This window comes from Sinocyclocheilus grahami, unplaced genomic scaffold (assembly GCF_001515645.1).
Source record: "Sinocyclocheilus grahami isolate Dianchi unplaced genomic scaffold, SAMN03320097.WGS_v1.1 scaffold43.1, whole genome shotgun sequence".
Taxonomy (NCBI): Eukaryota; Metazoa; Chordata; class Actinopteri; order Cypriniformes; family Cyprinidae; genus Sinocyclocheilus; species Sinocyclocheilus grahami.
This window is the reverse complement of record NW_015505222.1, coordinates 795,927-813,110: the sequence shown is the minus strand read 5'-3', so window position 1 is coordinate 813,110 and position 17,184 is coordinate 795,927. Positions and strand designations below refer to the sequence as shown.

The window sequence follows — 17,184 nt, the reverse complement described above, 5'->3', positions numbered from 1 at the left end:
AGTTACCCATCTTTTCTATTGTACATCATGATTCAAAAAGTCAGAGTAAGATTTATTCAGCAAGGTGACTTAAATTGATCAAAAGTGACAGTAAAGACATTTATAATGTTACAAAAATTTCTATTTCAAATAAAAGTTGCTCTTTTGCTGCTCTTTCTTTTCATCAAAGACTCCTGAAAATTAAAATGTATCACCGTTTTCACAAAAATATGAAGCAGCAAAACGGTTTACAACATTGTTAATAATCAGAAATGTTTCTTGAGCAGCAAATCAGTATATTAGAATGATTTCTGAAGATCATGTGACACTGAAGACTGGAGTGATGATGCTGAAAATACAACTTTGCATTACAATAATAAATTATATTTTACAATATATTCAAATAGAAAACAGTTATTTTAAATTGTAATAATATTTCACAATTTTAATGTGTTTTTCTGTATTTCTGATCAAACAAATGCAGCCTTAGTGAGCAAAAGTGACTTCTTTCAAAAACATTTTTAAAAAATCATACTGTACACCAAATGTTTCCATGCTACTTAAAATTATACACTGGAGCTTCATTGTGAACACTACCAGCAATCATAATATTAAATATCATACTTAATAAAAAAAAAATAGCAAAAATTATTTATGCATCCATATCAGCACATGAATCCTAAGTGAGTGTACGGCAGTGTGGACGCTGTCTATGTATTGTAATGCAGTGATATCTATAAAAACTCATCCATCTCTCGAGCCCTCATTCCTCCATAGAGTTCATTAATCACGCATAAAAATTAGGGTGACGGAGTCGTTACACTTTCAATATTGTGCCTTAATTCTGAAATGGCCTCATTGGCGTGAGATTCTCATTACTCACAGAGCGACACAAACAGATGAGTAAGAGAGCAGAGCGTGTCAGGAGAACCAGGACTCATGGGAAGACCACAACAACAGTTACAGAGCGGATGATGAAGGGCGTTTTCGCTCTTGTGTCGGGTGGTCCATGTGTGTGTGTGTTTGCGGTCCTCTATGACAGCTATGAATGTTCTTTTGTGAACAAAACAAACAGAGGACACCTGGCCCTGTCCCAGAATGCATTTCAGTACATCACCTCTCCTATGTCCCCACCGTTTATCATCAGCGATGGATCTACTGTCCGAGCTCACAGAGAGCCATACAGTGGCCACTGATACTCGTACTTAAACATGAATGATGCTCATCAGGATGCTGATGGCTTTAACCAGTCAAGTCCTGAGTATTTAAGATGCTACAGCAGCCTGATCTCAGCAGCAATCATTTACATACATGCCACATTCAAACACTCCCGCTGATGTTCCTGAACGATTTTTTCAAATAATTTAAAAATAGTTTAGTTTTATGCCACTGGTTTAATGTATTTTCCAGAATGTCACATTTTTTAATCTGCTTTAAATGTGTGCATACATTTTTTTTTAAGATTTATTTTTGGCGTTTATTAGATTTATTTTGATAGGACAGTTGGTAGACAGGAAGCGAAGCAGGAGAGAGAGAAAGGTCGGGAAAGGTCGGTGAGCTAGGACTATATATCAGCGCACTGCAAACAAGGCTATTGGCGGCGACAAATGTGTGCACACTTAAAACTACTAAAGGAATTGGAGGAATCAGAAGCAGAATCTTTCAATTCCTTTCAATTCCCAACTCTATTTATTAATCTACATCCCAATTTGAACGTTGACTGCTACTTCCCGGTTTTCCGTGAGCGTGGGAACGCTGGGCTGTCAGCAGTAACACCGGACCGGCCTCTGATGCGTCTCAAACACTAAAACAGGAGGGTGTCTGTGAAATCACATCTGAGGTTGAATGAGCTGCTCTCTGCCAGCAGAGCCCCACTGAAACACCCAGAGCATCTCAAACACACTCTTCACATCATCATCTGATCTGACAGACTTTGGGATGGAAAGGCTGCCTGCTGAGCCACACACACACATGAACACACAATCTCTCTCACACACGAACACACAATCTCTCTCTCACACAATCTCTCTCTCTCACACACACACACACACACACACACACACACGAACACACAATCACACAATCTCTCCCACACACACACACACACACACACACACATGAACACACAATCTCACACACACACACATGAACACACACACACACACACAATCTCTCACACACACACACACACACATAAGTATAACAACGGCAGTCAAACAGATGTTGCACGAATCTAAATGATGAGATATTACAGTCAACATGAAATCAAAATTGAAGCGTTTACTTCAGCACACGTTGCTGGTGATTCATCAGTGCATGTTATTCCAAATAAAATCAAAATGACTTCCATCAGTCAAAAAACTGCCTGGTTTTGAGCATGTCAACGTTTAGGATGCTTGAGATGTCTGTGAAATCCTCACTAATTCAGATTAATAGCAAAGTTATTCAAGCATAATGGTACATTTTCAGAAAAAGAACTGTTCGTGTTTTCTGACCTGTTCGTACTTCTCCAGCTCGGTGTGGTAGATCCCGCGGATCTGGGTGAGTTTGGCTCTGTAATCGGAGTGTTCGGCCGAGTTATCGGGTCCGACTCCAGCCGATGCCGCCGCCGCTGCAGCCGCCGCAGACCCGCCCCCTTTCTCCGGCCCGGACACGCCCTCCGCCAGCAGCATGTTGTCCAATCGCATCAGCTGGGCATCGGGAGGCTCCTCCTCCTGAGCGCCACGGATACTCAACACTGGAACGAAACAAGCAGTGGTTACTCCAACAGCTCGATATCCCAGGATGCACCGCATCCTGAGGCTTTGAATATACTGAGTCTGACACGATGGGTCCGGCCTCATCGGTCCCGCTCTTTCTGATAAATTGTCTTTGAGGCCGAAACAGAAAACGGCCAAGGCTGCAGTTGACTTTGCCAAGTTTTATGATGATATAATAAAACTTAATCTAATTCATATCATATCGCTGATGCTCTGTGGCTGTAAATCTCAGCATCCCTGCGCTCTCCGGCTCTGACACTAGAGGGCCTGAGTGCTTAGATTTGACATCACATTCACATTCACACACAGTCACACACACACACACACACACACACGCGCGCACACAGACACACACGCATGCACACAGTCACACACGCGCACACACACACGCACGCACACACACACACACAGACACACACACGCACACAGACACACACACGCATGCACACAGTCACACACACACGCACACAGTCACACGCACGCACGCACACACACACGCACGCACACAGACACGCACACACACACGCATGTACACAGTCACACACACACACACACACGCACGCACACACACACACACACACACATGCACACAGTCACACACACACGCACACAGTCACACGCACGCACGCACACACACACGCACGCACACAGACACGCACACACACACGCATGTACACAGTCACACACACACACACACACGCACGCACACACACACACACACACACGCATGCACACAGACACACACACACGCATGCACACCACACCCACACACCCTCACACACACACGCACGCACACACTCACACACACACACACACACACACACTCACACAGTCACACACACACAGTCACACACACACATGCACACAGACACACGCACGCACACACACGCAGAAAAAAAAACACACACTCAATCATTCTCTAGAGAAATAAAGTGTTCTTCCACCATAGCCAATGATATGAAAGTGAATTTATTAAATATGTTAAGTGATATCATACATATGATATTAGAAACTAACTACTTCATAAAGGAACTATTATATTTTTGTCATTTTATTTGAATTTGTATATACATATTTGATACTTATAAATATCATTATATTAAAAAAAACTATACAGTACTCTATTATTGTAATACTACATTATACTACAATAATGTATTTGATTAGAATAATGACTTTGATTAGTAGTATTTTTATAAATAATTATATTTATGTAAATATATTTATATAAAACTATACATAAACACATACATTATTATTATTAACATTTGATATTTATTTGAATATCCTTATTTTAACACTTTTATTTTATTTAATAACACTGTTATTTTAATACTATATAACACAAAATACGAAACAAATATTATTATTATTATTAGTTGTAGCAGTTTCATTATAAATAATAGTATTTATTTAAATATCGTTATATGAAAACTATATATTATAATATTATATTATTATAAGACTATATTGTATAAATATTAATTACATATATTAGTATTATTACATGTATATATAATAATAATAATATTAATATTATTAGGTTGAATTATTTAAATTCAATTATTATTGTCACAATTTTTTATTTATTTATTTATTTTTGAATTCTAATTCCAGTTTGAATTTAGTTTTCTCTCTCAGTATAAATTCAGGAACTGAACTGTGGAATATAAAAGGCTCTCTCTCGGTTCAGCTCTGAACGGCACACGATCCTGCTGCCAGGTTTGATCTTCCTTCCATTTTAATTATCCGTGACATTCTCGTCTCTCATCTAACGTCACTCCCAGTTAGCGAGTCAAGGGTAGACGGAGTAATTTCCTCACAAGTTCTGACACATGGCCAAAAGAGCGACTCGGAGACTGTAAGGCTGTGGTGCATGGGCCGGTCATCTATGGGCCGCATTGTCTGGGAGTCAAAGGAAACACTTCATTAATCCAGAGACAAAGCCACGCACCGGTGCATTAACCCCAGACCGCTGCGGTGAGAAAGAGGCCGGCTGGACAGTCATCGGGAGGCTTTGGGAGGGGGACGTGACTCTGACCTCCTCCTTAAGTCAAAATGCAAATGTAAAGGCTGTTGGCGAGCAGGAGAGGTCAAGAGTTCACGACTGTGCAGCGCGGGCAACAGAAACATCCTGCTTCATTAACAAACATATTTCATCCAACCTGAAACTGTGGTAAGGCTTCAGATGGAGAAAATCTCACAGGCTACGCAGATGACATGGATTAGCATCACTTGTTTGAGTGACCAAAGAGAACACATACAGAAATTAATTCAAATCATTTGCCAAATGACGTCAAATCACACAGAAAAAAATAACAGATTAACTCTTTTCAACAAATAAAATAAAATACATATATATTTTTAGTATCTTATGAATGAATTGTCAGACTTGAAATTAATAATAATAATAAAATAATTTTTGAAAACTTGTCAAATCACAAAGAAAAATATCAGAATAACTCTTCTTGACAAATAAAATGCAATTAACATATTTATTTAATGTCTTTTGAAGAATTTGTGTCAGACTCTCTAAAATAATTTGCCAAATGAGGTCAAATGGCATAGAAAAATATCAGAATAACACTCCTCAACAAATAAAATAAGATCATTTTTCTCAGAAATTCTCAATGAAATTTTCTCAAGAAATTGTGTACAACTCCAGGCTTCTATTAATAAAATAAAAAATTATAAAAAATTATGAAATAATCTGACAAATGAAGTAAAATTGCACAGAAAAATCTCCCTTTAACAAATTAAATTAAATAATTAAAATTATTATTATTATCATCATCTTCGGAAGAAATTGTGTCAGACTCCAGGCTTCTATTAAAACAAATAAAATAAAATAAACATAAATGATGAAATCATTTGACAAATGAAGTCAGATCGCATAGAAAAATAACAGAACGAGGTGTGTGATTTAAAGAGGGATTCATGAATAAATAATGAAATGAAATGTTAAATAAAAAAAATAAGGAAAAAAACTAAAGCAACAAAAAACAAAACCACAAAAAAAATAAAATAAATAAAACAGTGAAATAAAATAACAAACTAACATAAAACAACCCGTACATGACACCTTTGGTAAGGTAAAGTTGTGAATGTATGTGGGATTTTTTCATCTGTTTTATCATCCAGCATGGCAGGTGAAAACTGTAAGTCTAATCAGTTAGTAATTTAAGAGCACACATGATTTGAGGAATCATTCATGTTTGGAGCACAAACACTAAAAAAGCAATCCAATAAAACGCCACAAAGCAGGTGTTTCTTATTTGATACGACTCCTGCAATTTCACTCAATTACTGGAAAAACACAAAAAGCAGAACGTAACACAGTTTTCCTGCAGCTAACAAGTCATAACCGCCATATTTAGGATCTCGTTTCATTAAAGCACTGAACTAAATCAAACCAGTTACAGTCAATGTTCATAATCTCAACTTTCTAAAGTACTGAGACACTCTGAGCTCTCGAGTTTTACAAACTGATTATCCAAAAACCAGTGAATAAGGACTCAAACGCACCCATCACACAAGTTTAGCACAGGTTTTAAGGCACTTTTAGAAGTAAAAGCCTCGACTGTGAGCACAAGGGAGTCTTGACAGAAACTCAAGGCCAACAGAATTCCTCCCAACGTTATAAAACGTCTAGACTGTCAAGCGAAAATGGAACATAAAAATTCCCCGTTCACGAAACGACGAGGCTCCCCTCTGCCAAGTCCCGGTTTCACATTCGCGGGTGTTTATTTGACTTGGCTGGATGAATCTCCACCATCAGTCTGTTAAAACCAAAAGCTGTTTGGCCAGTGACGGACACAGAGCGAAAACCCACAGCCAAATACGATACACTCGTTTGAAAGAATACAAATGGCATGGGATCAAAAGTCGACGGATAGAAAATAAATAATCTGAACATACAAGCATGAAAAGCTTTAAGAAGAGCCGTAGCGGATTCATGAGGTCGTATTGAGCAATGCTTCAAGCACTATAAAATCAAAAGTCAGGTTTACAAGCGTGCTGTACGAGAGCAGTCTGTGGTGATCTGGCAACATGACGGCGCACAACCTGATCCTGTTTATAGTTTTGCACATGCTCGCCACAAACGGAGACCCCCTGCCGCTGCTGACGCGGCTCACCCAGAAAACACACGGCTGTAGCATCTGTCAGGATCGCTGGGACAGCCGTCAGGATCCAGTCATCCCTCATTGACAGCTGATTGTTACCACAGAGCAAAAGGCCGAACTACGAGAGCACAGCTGCGTCTGCACAGACTGATACACATCCATCCCACCAATCAAACGCGGTCATTTTCAACTGGTTCAGGTGTGGATACACTAAGGTTTGGACATGCGAAATTATCCTGCAATGACTAAGAACAAGCATATAACAAGCACATGTAAGGCATAATGTCTCTTGGAATAGAAAAGAATAGAATAGAATACGGTTTGGACATGCGAAATTATCTTGCAATGAATAAGAACAAGCATATAACAAGCACATGTAAGGCATAATGTCTCTTGGAATAGAATAGAATAGAATAGAATACGGTTTGGACATGCAAAATTATCCTGCAATGAACAAGAACAAGCATATAACAAGCACATGTAAGGCATAATGTCTCTTGGAATAGAATAGAATAGAATAGAATACGGTTTGGACATGCACAATTATTCTGCAATGAATAAGAACGAGCATATAACAAGCACATGTAAGTCATAATGTCTCTTGGAATAGAATAGAATAGAATAAAATAGAATAGAACAGAATACGGTTTGGACATGCGAAATTATTCTGCAATGAATAAGAACAAGCATATAACAAGCACGTGTAAGGCATGATGTATCTTGGAATAGAATAGAATAGAATAGAATACGGTTTGGACATGCGAAATAATTCTGCAATGAATAAGAACAAGCATATAACAAGTACATGTAAGGCATAATGTCTCTTGGAATAGAATAGAATAGAATACGGTTTGGACATGCGAAATAATTCTGCAATGAATAAGAACAAGCATATAACAAGTACATGTAAGGCATAATGTCTCTTGGAATAGAATAGAATAGAATACGGTTTGGACATGCGAAATAATTCTGCAATGAATAAGAACAAGCATATAACAAGTACATGTAAGGCATAATGTCTCTTGGAATAGAATAGAATAGAATACGGTTTGGACATGCGAAATAATTCTGCAATGAATAAGAACAAGCATATAACAAGTACATGTAAGGCATAATGTCTCTTGGAATAGAATAGAATAGAATACGGTTTGGACATGCGAAATAATTCTGCAATGAATAAGAACAAGCATATAACAAGTACATGTAAGGCATAATGTCTCTTGGAATAGAATAGAATAGAATACGGTTTGGACATGCGAAATAATTCTGCAATGAATAAGAACAAGCATATAACAAGTACATGTAAGGCATAATGTCTCTTGGAATAGAATAGAATAGAATACGGTTTGGACATGCGAAATAATTCTGCAATGAATAAGAACAAGCATATAACAAGTACATGTAAGGCATAATGTCTCTTGGAATAGAATAGAATAGAATACGGTTTGGACATGCGAAATAATTCTGCAATGAATAAGAACAAGCATATAACAAGTACATGTAAGGCATAATGTCTCTTGGAATAGAATAGAATAGAATACGGTTTGGACATGCGAAATAATTCTGCAATGAATAAGAACAAGCATATAACAAGTACATGTAAGGCATAATGTCTCTTGGAATAGAATAGAATAGAATACGGTTTGGACATGCGAAATAATTCTGCAATGAATAAGAACAAGCATATAACAAGTACATGTAAGGCATAATGTCTCTTGGAATAGAATAGAATAGAATACGGTTTGGACATGCGAAATAATTCTGCAATGAATAAGAACAAGCATATAACAAGTACATGTAAGGCATAATGTCTCTTGGAATAGAATAGAATAGAATACGGTTTGGACATGCGAAATAATTCTGCAATGAATAAGAACAAGCATATAACAAGTACATGTAAGGCATAATGTCTCTTGGAATAGAATAGAATAGAATACGGTTTGGACATGCGAAATAATTCTGCAATGAATAAGAACAAGCATATAACAAGTACATGTAAGGCATAATGTCTCTTGGAATAGAATAGAATAGAATACGGTTTGGACATGCGAAATAATTCTGCAATGAATAAGAACAAGCATATAACAAGTACATGTAAGGCATAATGTCTCTTGGAATAGAATAGAATAGAATACGGTTTGGACATGCGAAATAATTCTGCAATGAATAAGAACAAGCATATAACAAGTACATGTAAGGCATAATGTCTCTTGGAATAGAATAGAATAGAATACGGTTTGGACATGCGAAATAATTCTGCAATGAATAAGAACAAGCATATAACAAGTACATGTAAGGCATAATGTCTCTTGGAATAGAATAGAATAGAATACGGTTTGGACATGCGAAATAATTCTGCAATGAATAAGAACAAGCATATAACAAGTACATGTAAGGCATAATGTCTCTTGGAATAGAATAGAATAGAATACGGTTTGGACATGCGAAATAATTCTGCAATGAATAAGAACAAGCATATAACAAGTACATGTAAGGCATAATGTATACAGAACAGAACAGAACAGAATACCGACACATTTTCTTTAAAAATTACATCGAATAAAATTTGTATTAATTACATTTTATTAGAAACCTAGAATCTGACACATCTTCTTCAAACAAAGTAAAATTGGTAATTTTTTTGTTTTATTTAATTTTGTTTGATTAAAAGCCTAGAATCTGACACATTTTCTTCAAAAGATATAAAAATGTATTTTATTTTAATTATATCTTATTTTAGTTTAAAATTTAAATGTGTTAGACTCTAGGGTTCTAATAAAATAAAACAAAATTACATTTTATATCTTCTGAAGAAAATGTGTCTTCTATTGAAATAAAATAAAATAAAATACAATTCTATATCTTTGAAGAAAACGCATAAACTCTAGACTTCTAATAAAATAAAATAAAGTAAATAAAAAGTCAGATCGCATAGAAAAATAACAGAACAACTCTCCCGAACAAGGTGTGTGATTTGAAGAGTGATTCATGAATAAATAATAAAATAAAATGTTAAATAAAATACATAACAGAACAGAACAGAATACCGACACATTTTCTTTAAAAATTACATAGAATAAAATTTGTATTAATTACATTTTATTAGAAACCTAGAATCTGACACATCTTCTTCAAACAAAGTAAAATTGGTAATTTTTTGTTTTATTTAATTTTGTTTGATTAAAAGCCTAGAATATGACACATTTTCTTCAAAAGATATAAAAATTTATTTTATTTTAATTATATCTTATTTTAGTTTAAAATTTAAATGTGTTAGACTCTAGGGTTCTAATAAAATAAAACAAAATTACATTTTATATCTTCTGAAGAAAATGTGTCTTCTATTGAAATAAAATAAAATAAAATACAATTCTATATCTTTGAAGAAAACGCATAAACTCTAGACTTCTAATAAAATAAAATAAAGTAAATAAAAAGTCAGATCGCATAGAAAAATAACAGAACAACTCTCCCGAACAAGGTGTGTGATTTGAAGAGTGATTCATGAATAAATAATAAAATAAAATGTTAAATAAAATACATAAATAACATTCAAAATGAACATAAAGCTTTAATAAATAAATAACAATAAGTGAAATAAAATAACATAAAATAACACTATAACTAAATAAAAAAAGTAAATAAAATAAATAATTTGCCAAATTAAGTCAGATCGCATAGAAAAATACCAACTCTCCTCAACAAGCTGTGTGATTAGAAGAGTCATTTATATCCATAACACAAATGGTGTGGGACAAGTTATGTGCTGAAGTTTAATATTTGGGGTTTGGGTTTGTCCAAATACTGTTCTAAATGAGCTCAATTTTCTATAGATTTCCTAATTATTTCCTTTATTTCTTTTCCGCTGAAGGATTAAACTTAAAATAATAACTTTATTTTCTATAAATTCCTTTATGCACTTATTTTCATTTGACACTTGGCTAAAGAGTCGAAACCGCACACAGGAATATCCTACAAGATCACGTCTCAGCGAGACAAATGATGATTTATTTATCTCTCTCGTAAACTAGAGCACATAATTAAAACCACTGAATGGATTCTCTTAAATAAATACGATTAAGCAGAATGAGGTAAAGGGTCCTGCACGCTCAGAAGAGGCTTGGCTCTGGGTCATAATTACACGACTCACTGAAGGCCACTTTACTCCATAATGGCAAGCTAATTGATTCCTGCTAATATTTTCCAGTGTCGGAGCTGCGTGATTCCTCCAGCAGGGCAGAGCGAGCAGATAGCTTAGCGCCTCCGAGAAAACACATCCTTGTTAACATCGTTTTCTCTTTAGCAAGCCATCTTTTTCATCTCTTAAACTAGTCTGCAATCATTTCCCCATTCACTTTCACTCAATTTACAACCAACCTGCTCGGAGTTGAATTACAACATTATAACACTTACTTTGAAGCAAAAAAAAAAAGATAAAAAGGTATAAGATTGAATACTTTCTTTATGACATAACAAAAATGTCTCTAGGCCTGTAATAAAAAAATAATAATAAATAATAAAATACATTGTTACATTTTTTGAAGAAAATGTGCCAGACTCTAGGGTTCTAATAAAATAAAACAAAATAAAATTGCATTTTAAGCCTTCTGAAGAAAATGTGTCAGACTCTAGGCTCCTATTAAAATAAAACAAAACAAAACAAAATATAATAAAATAAAATACATTTTTACATCTTTTGAAGAAACTGTCAGATTCTAGGTTTCTAATAAAATTAAATAAAATAAAAAAAAAATTACATTTTATCTTCTGCTTTTTAAATAAACTGTAATAAAGCAAAGCAAAGCAAAGCAAAGCAAAGTAAAGTAAAGTAAAGTAAAGTAAAGTAAAGTAAAGTAAAGTAAAGTAAAGTAAAGTAAAGTAAAGTAATAAAATATCCTTGATTTCATTTTCTCTTTAGCAAGCCTTCTTTTTCATTTCTTAAACAAGCCTGGAATCAATTGTCCTTTAATTTTCACATTCACAACAACCAGATGAATCACAGCATTATAACACTTTTGAATTTGAAGCAAAAAAGTGTTAGAAAATCAGATAAAAAGATACAATACTGAAAACTTTCTTTATAAAACTATTAACTATAATTCCTTCATTAAGATATGAGATCAAGTGATTTTGCTTGAGTGACTTGATCCACTGAGCGCTAACATCTCCGTCTAGACATTTACTCGACATTACTGAAGATTTACTCAACTTGAGCTCGTTTTGTCAGCTGTTGCAAGTTATATCCCACATGCACATTGGGAATGATATTTGCAAATAGCAAAATCAGGCTTACTCTGCCAAATCAGCGTTCAGAGGCTCAAGAAGATTAGAATTCATTATTAGAATTAGATTGGCTGCTTTTCACTTCAGCCACCAACCCAAGACATCAGCCGCTCGATTCAACAACAAACAGGAGTTCATGACATTTGCTCAACCCCACAGCGTGTGGCCTTTTACAAATCAAATCAATATTTAATAAAAACCCAAGGCCACAGGCTGACCAGACGATGGATTTTCTCTCCGTTGGCTTGTTTATCGAAGACGATACGTTTCATTTCCGAGAAACCCAGTTGTGTTATTGGAGGAAAGGCGCATGCAGGATTTATGCACCTTTTCTCAAGGTGGCTCTTCTCCAAAAGCCTTGTATTTTCCTTTTTTTTTTCTCCAGCGTGGCCGTGTACAGAAGGATGTTTAGCACTCAGAGTCCTCTGTATTTTCCATTAGCCAAACATCAAGTGGTTCTGCTTCATGCCATGACTCCCTCAGATACTGAAATATTAATTGAACTTCTATAAAAGGAGCAGCGTTCGCTTTGGCTGAACCCATCTTAACTGAACAAGCACAAGACGCAGATGGGAGTTTGTGACTGGATGGTGTCCAACAGGACCAGAGCAGAGTAGCAGACCATCAGACACCTCCACAAATCTATTTGTAGCATTTATATTGTTGCTTGAAAACAGACATACTGCATGTTTTCCTGACAATTGTCTGTCCTCAAAATGAAGCAGGCTGTTTTAATGAGCAGAAGTTGCACAAACGACAGCAGGATTGACACTTACAGCTTACCCAAAAAAACTAAAAGTTGTCTAAACTGGTTGTCTAAACAATTAGGTGACTAAAAATATCTAGATGGGAAACAAAAGAAAAGAACAAAATGCAGCAGGACTGTTTTTGAAAAGTGAGACTATTTTTAACTTAATATTGTGTCATCATAACATTTATGGCAGGTTGCTTAAAAAGAAAAAGACAGCGCTTTTAATGTGCAATCTGTCTAATTGCTGAAGCACAACATGCTAATAAAAATGTTTTATATATATATATATATATACAGTATATACTGTATATAACATCAATTTATTAGTGAAATTCACATGATCGAAAATTACATTTAAAAATGAAATGTGTATATATATATATATATATATATATATATATATAAAACATTAATTTCACTAATAAACTGATGTTATTATAAAAAGAGGAAGAGAAATGTTCTTATAAAAGGTACTGTACTATATTATAGCATAAATCTCATAGCAACTAGATCTCAGTCTGTATGTAGTAAAAATTGGGTTATAATAATAATAATATGACTGCAATGACTGCTTTCGTTTCATTAGAGCAATACTATTCATATTAACAATGTATTTCCTGTACATGTGCGTATGGATTGGAGTAAGAGGTGCGTGAGATTACATGCATATCCGTGTCAGCGGATCAGTTTCCTCCTGAAATAATTCAGCTCTGAATGGAACGGCCAAATCCTCTCGGCGGTTCACGTTTCTGATGGTGTGTGATTAGGTGCGGGTAACACACGGCTGTGTCAATAGCCGGAAGAACCCGTGATCTATGCAGTCGTGTCATTGGAGGCGTTGGCATGGCTGGTTGTCATGGAGATTCTCAGATAGCAGTGAGATGCTGATGTTGAACGAATGATGTTTAGGTCTGCTGTCAGTCTCGGGTAACGCCGCATCTGCTTTGTTTCACATGGACAAAGACACACACTGCTGCTCTATTCTACATGCTGGAGAGGACAAAGACAATTATAAATACCTTGTCTTCTCTCAAAAACAGAGAACAAATCTATATTTGACCACATATATATATTATATAAAATAACATCAGTTTATTACTTAAATTAATAATTAATAATTAAAGTAATTTTGGTACCAAGTGGACTAATTGACTAATAAATAACAAATAAATAGGTAAATAAACAAATATTATTTGCAAGCTACATGCCATTATTTTAAATGCATTTGTACATTTAATTAATTTATAAATTATATGTGTTTTGCCCCGCTAATTTACAAAACAGAGCACAAAAACATCATGCGAGAAATATATTTTACCATATATATTTTATGCCAGCAGCTACAAAAAACAAACAAACAAAAAAACAAACAAAAAAAATGTTAATGTTTCAACTTAAGCTAATAGTTAATAATTATGGTAACTTAGGATAGATAAATAGGCAAATAAACATATGAATAAATAAAAAAATGGCATTTGATTGATTACCTAAAAATGTTAAAGTATTGTTTATTTAATTTGCATCTTTGTTCTACTGTTTTTATTTCTTAAACTGCATAGTCTGTTATTAGCGTTTCCGTTATTTATTTTATAATGGATAGTTTACATGAAAAATTGAAGTAATATTTGAAAGCTGCATGTCATTGTTTTAAAGGAATTTGTTCATATTTATTTTCATATTTAATTTTTGAAATTAAGCAATATGTTTTTATATTTTTCTGTTATATCAACATTAATAACGATAATACTAGAGTTTCACTAGCACTGGTATTGACTTCCAAACAAATGAACAATCTCTGGCAGTGAGAATGAAAATTCTGCATTCATTTGGAGTCAGATGAACCCTTTCTGCCCTGGTTGTGCTGAAGCGCTGGGCTCAGATTGACGCTGACAGCTCTGGCGCTGTTTGTTGTTGGTGATTCAGAGCGGCTGCAGCACTTGATAAATCAGGGCGGGACGACGGTGGTCCCGTCACAACGCAGGCACCAGAGTCGAGACGACAGCTACATGCTAATTCAATGGCAGCATTATTCATTATACAGTCACAAGTGTACTGGAATGGAAAGGAAAACTACACACACCTGGAAGAGTGCGACAGGACCAGATCTGTTAAACCAGGCCACCGCTGTCACAACCCTAGACAGTCAGAATGCTGGGAAATCGGTTTACAAGGCATCAAACAAGACAACAGTATCACTCGGAGTAGATAAAGCCTTCAAAACACATATCAGTGTTACATAATGTCAATTAACAAGCGACCAAGAGGGGATTTTAAAGGTTTGATGCTAATACAGGATTAAAGGATCATATATTTGTTATTGTTTAGGGTGTGTCTTTATATGTAGACCGATATATCAGTGGATTAAAGGAGCTACACAAAATGATTCGATCAAAATGCAAATGTAAATAACGCCATATATATATATATATATATTATAGATAGATAGATAGATAGATAGATAAACATATTTGTTATTGTTTAGAGAGTTTCTTTATATGCAGACCGATATATCGGTATATGTTGTTAATATTTTCTTATATACATTTAACGTGTGTGTGTATATGTGGCATATCATATCATTTCATGTATACATTTTAATCATAACAAAAATTTGTTGTTCATTATTTTTTCTTTTATTTGTTGTTGTTTATATAGTTTCACTTATATACAGACCGATATATAGAAAAGACCAATTAAAGGCCCAATACTTGTTGTTTTATTATTGTTTATTTACATATATACAAAATTAATATACATGTACCATATGATATGGTTTATCATGTCACATACATTTCATATGAATATTTATATCATATCATGTATTTGTCATTGCTCACATAGTTTTGCTTACACAGAATATATAAAAAGGCCAATATTTGTGGTTTTATAATTTTTATATATATATATATATATACCAACACACACAAACATACATACATTTAAAGTATGCATGCATGTATGTGTGCGTATATAATTAACATTTAAAAAAATCTCATAAAACAAATATATTTATAAAAATAAGTATATTTAAATATAGTCAAATAAGTATAAAAATAAGTGTTTTTTTTTGTTGCACAGAACTGATCACAGCAGACACAGAAAAAGTGCCATGAGGGTAATCAATCAATCAAAAACCGAATAAAATCACAAATTAGAAAGTCAATTAAAAGAATAAGACCCAGCGTACATGTGCAGGTGTGACACACAGCCTAAACGGAGCTGACAGTAGCTGTGTGTGTGTGTGTGTGTCCTGAAGAGAAGCATCCCCTCAGCCCGAGACCAGCAGCTCCCAGCCCAGTGGACCAGCACGAGCCCGGCTCTGCGTCTGGCCCGCACAGGCACCTCTAGAGTCGACTCTAATAACGCTAATTATAATCATTAGAGGCCGGCCAGGCCCCAGGCTAGCTACTAATGACACAGCCTGAGCTGGAAACCAGAGATAGAGACAGAGAGACAGAGAGATGGAGAGAGAGTGAAGTCATTCATTAGGAAAATAGCGTTCCTCATTTCAAAGCATCCTGCGCCTCGGGTCACACATATTCTTCTAGATCTATTAAATATATGTGATCTATGAGCTGCAGTTAATCAGGGCTGTGGTCGCTCTACATGCATGAGTTTACATCACACCATGAAGCACAGCACACTTTCAATGCGCAACTACTCTTACAGGCTCCGTTATTAAAGTAAAGAAAGCCTTGAGCTCTCAACAGGAAGAACATTATGCAGTAACATCAGAGCTGAGCAATAAAGATGGGGTCAGTGTGAGAGAGTTCAAGATTTATGAAGATGAAACTTATAAAATGTCATTATAGATGTAAAATTTCCAGGCTGTTGCAAATTTTTGTTTTTGTAAAGAGAAATAGTGTTAAAATATTGAGAAATCATATGTGTGTGTATTATATATATATATTCAAAGTATGTTTAAAAATATTTGTACATTTTCTTTTATATTTTTGGGAAACATTTATATCATCATTATTTTTTATTAAACTACAATTTAAAAAACAACATATTCAGATAATTAACAATAAAATATTATAATGATATATATTGGTCAATACCTGTTGTTTTGTTATTTTTTATTTACATATATACATATTTTAGATACACAAGCATGTTACTGTTTATCTTATATATTTCATATGTACATACTGTATCTTATCAGATCATATATTTAATATTTGCTATTGCTTATATAGTTTATATAAATACTATATATATATATATATATATATATATATATATATATATATATTGTGACGAGTCGGCTGCCTCCCCCTCTCCCCCT

General features: G+C 34.6%; 1 protein-coding gene across 1 annotated transcript in view; it reads right to left on the bottom strand.

The window, feature by feature from the left end:
- Positions 1-17,184, bottom strand: part of pbx1b (pre-B-cell leukemia homeobox 1b) — an 83,164-nt gene that overhangs the window by 13,634 nt on the left and 52,346 nt on the right. Inside the window, exon 3 of the mRNA XM_016268140.1 lies at positions 2,475-2,716. Coding sequence (XP_016123626.1) covers positions 2,475-2,716 — 242 coding nt within the window. The remainder of the gene's footprint in view (positions 1-2,474; positions 2,717-17,184) is intronic.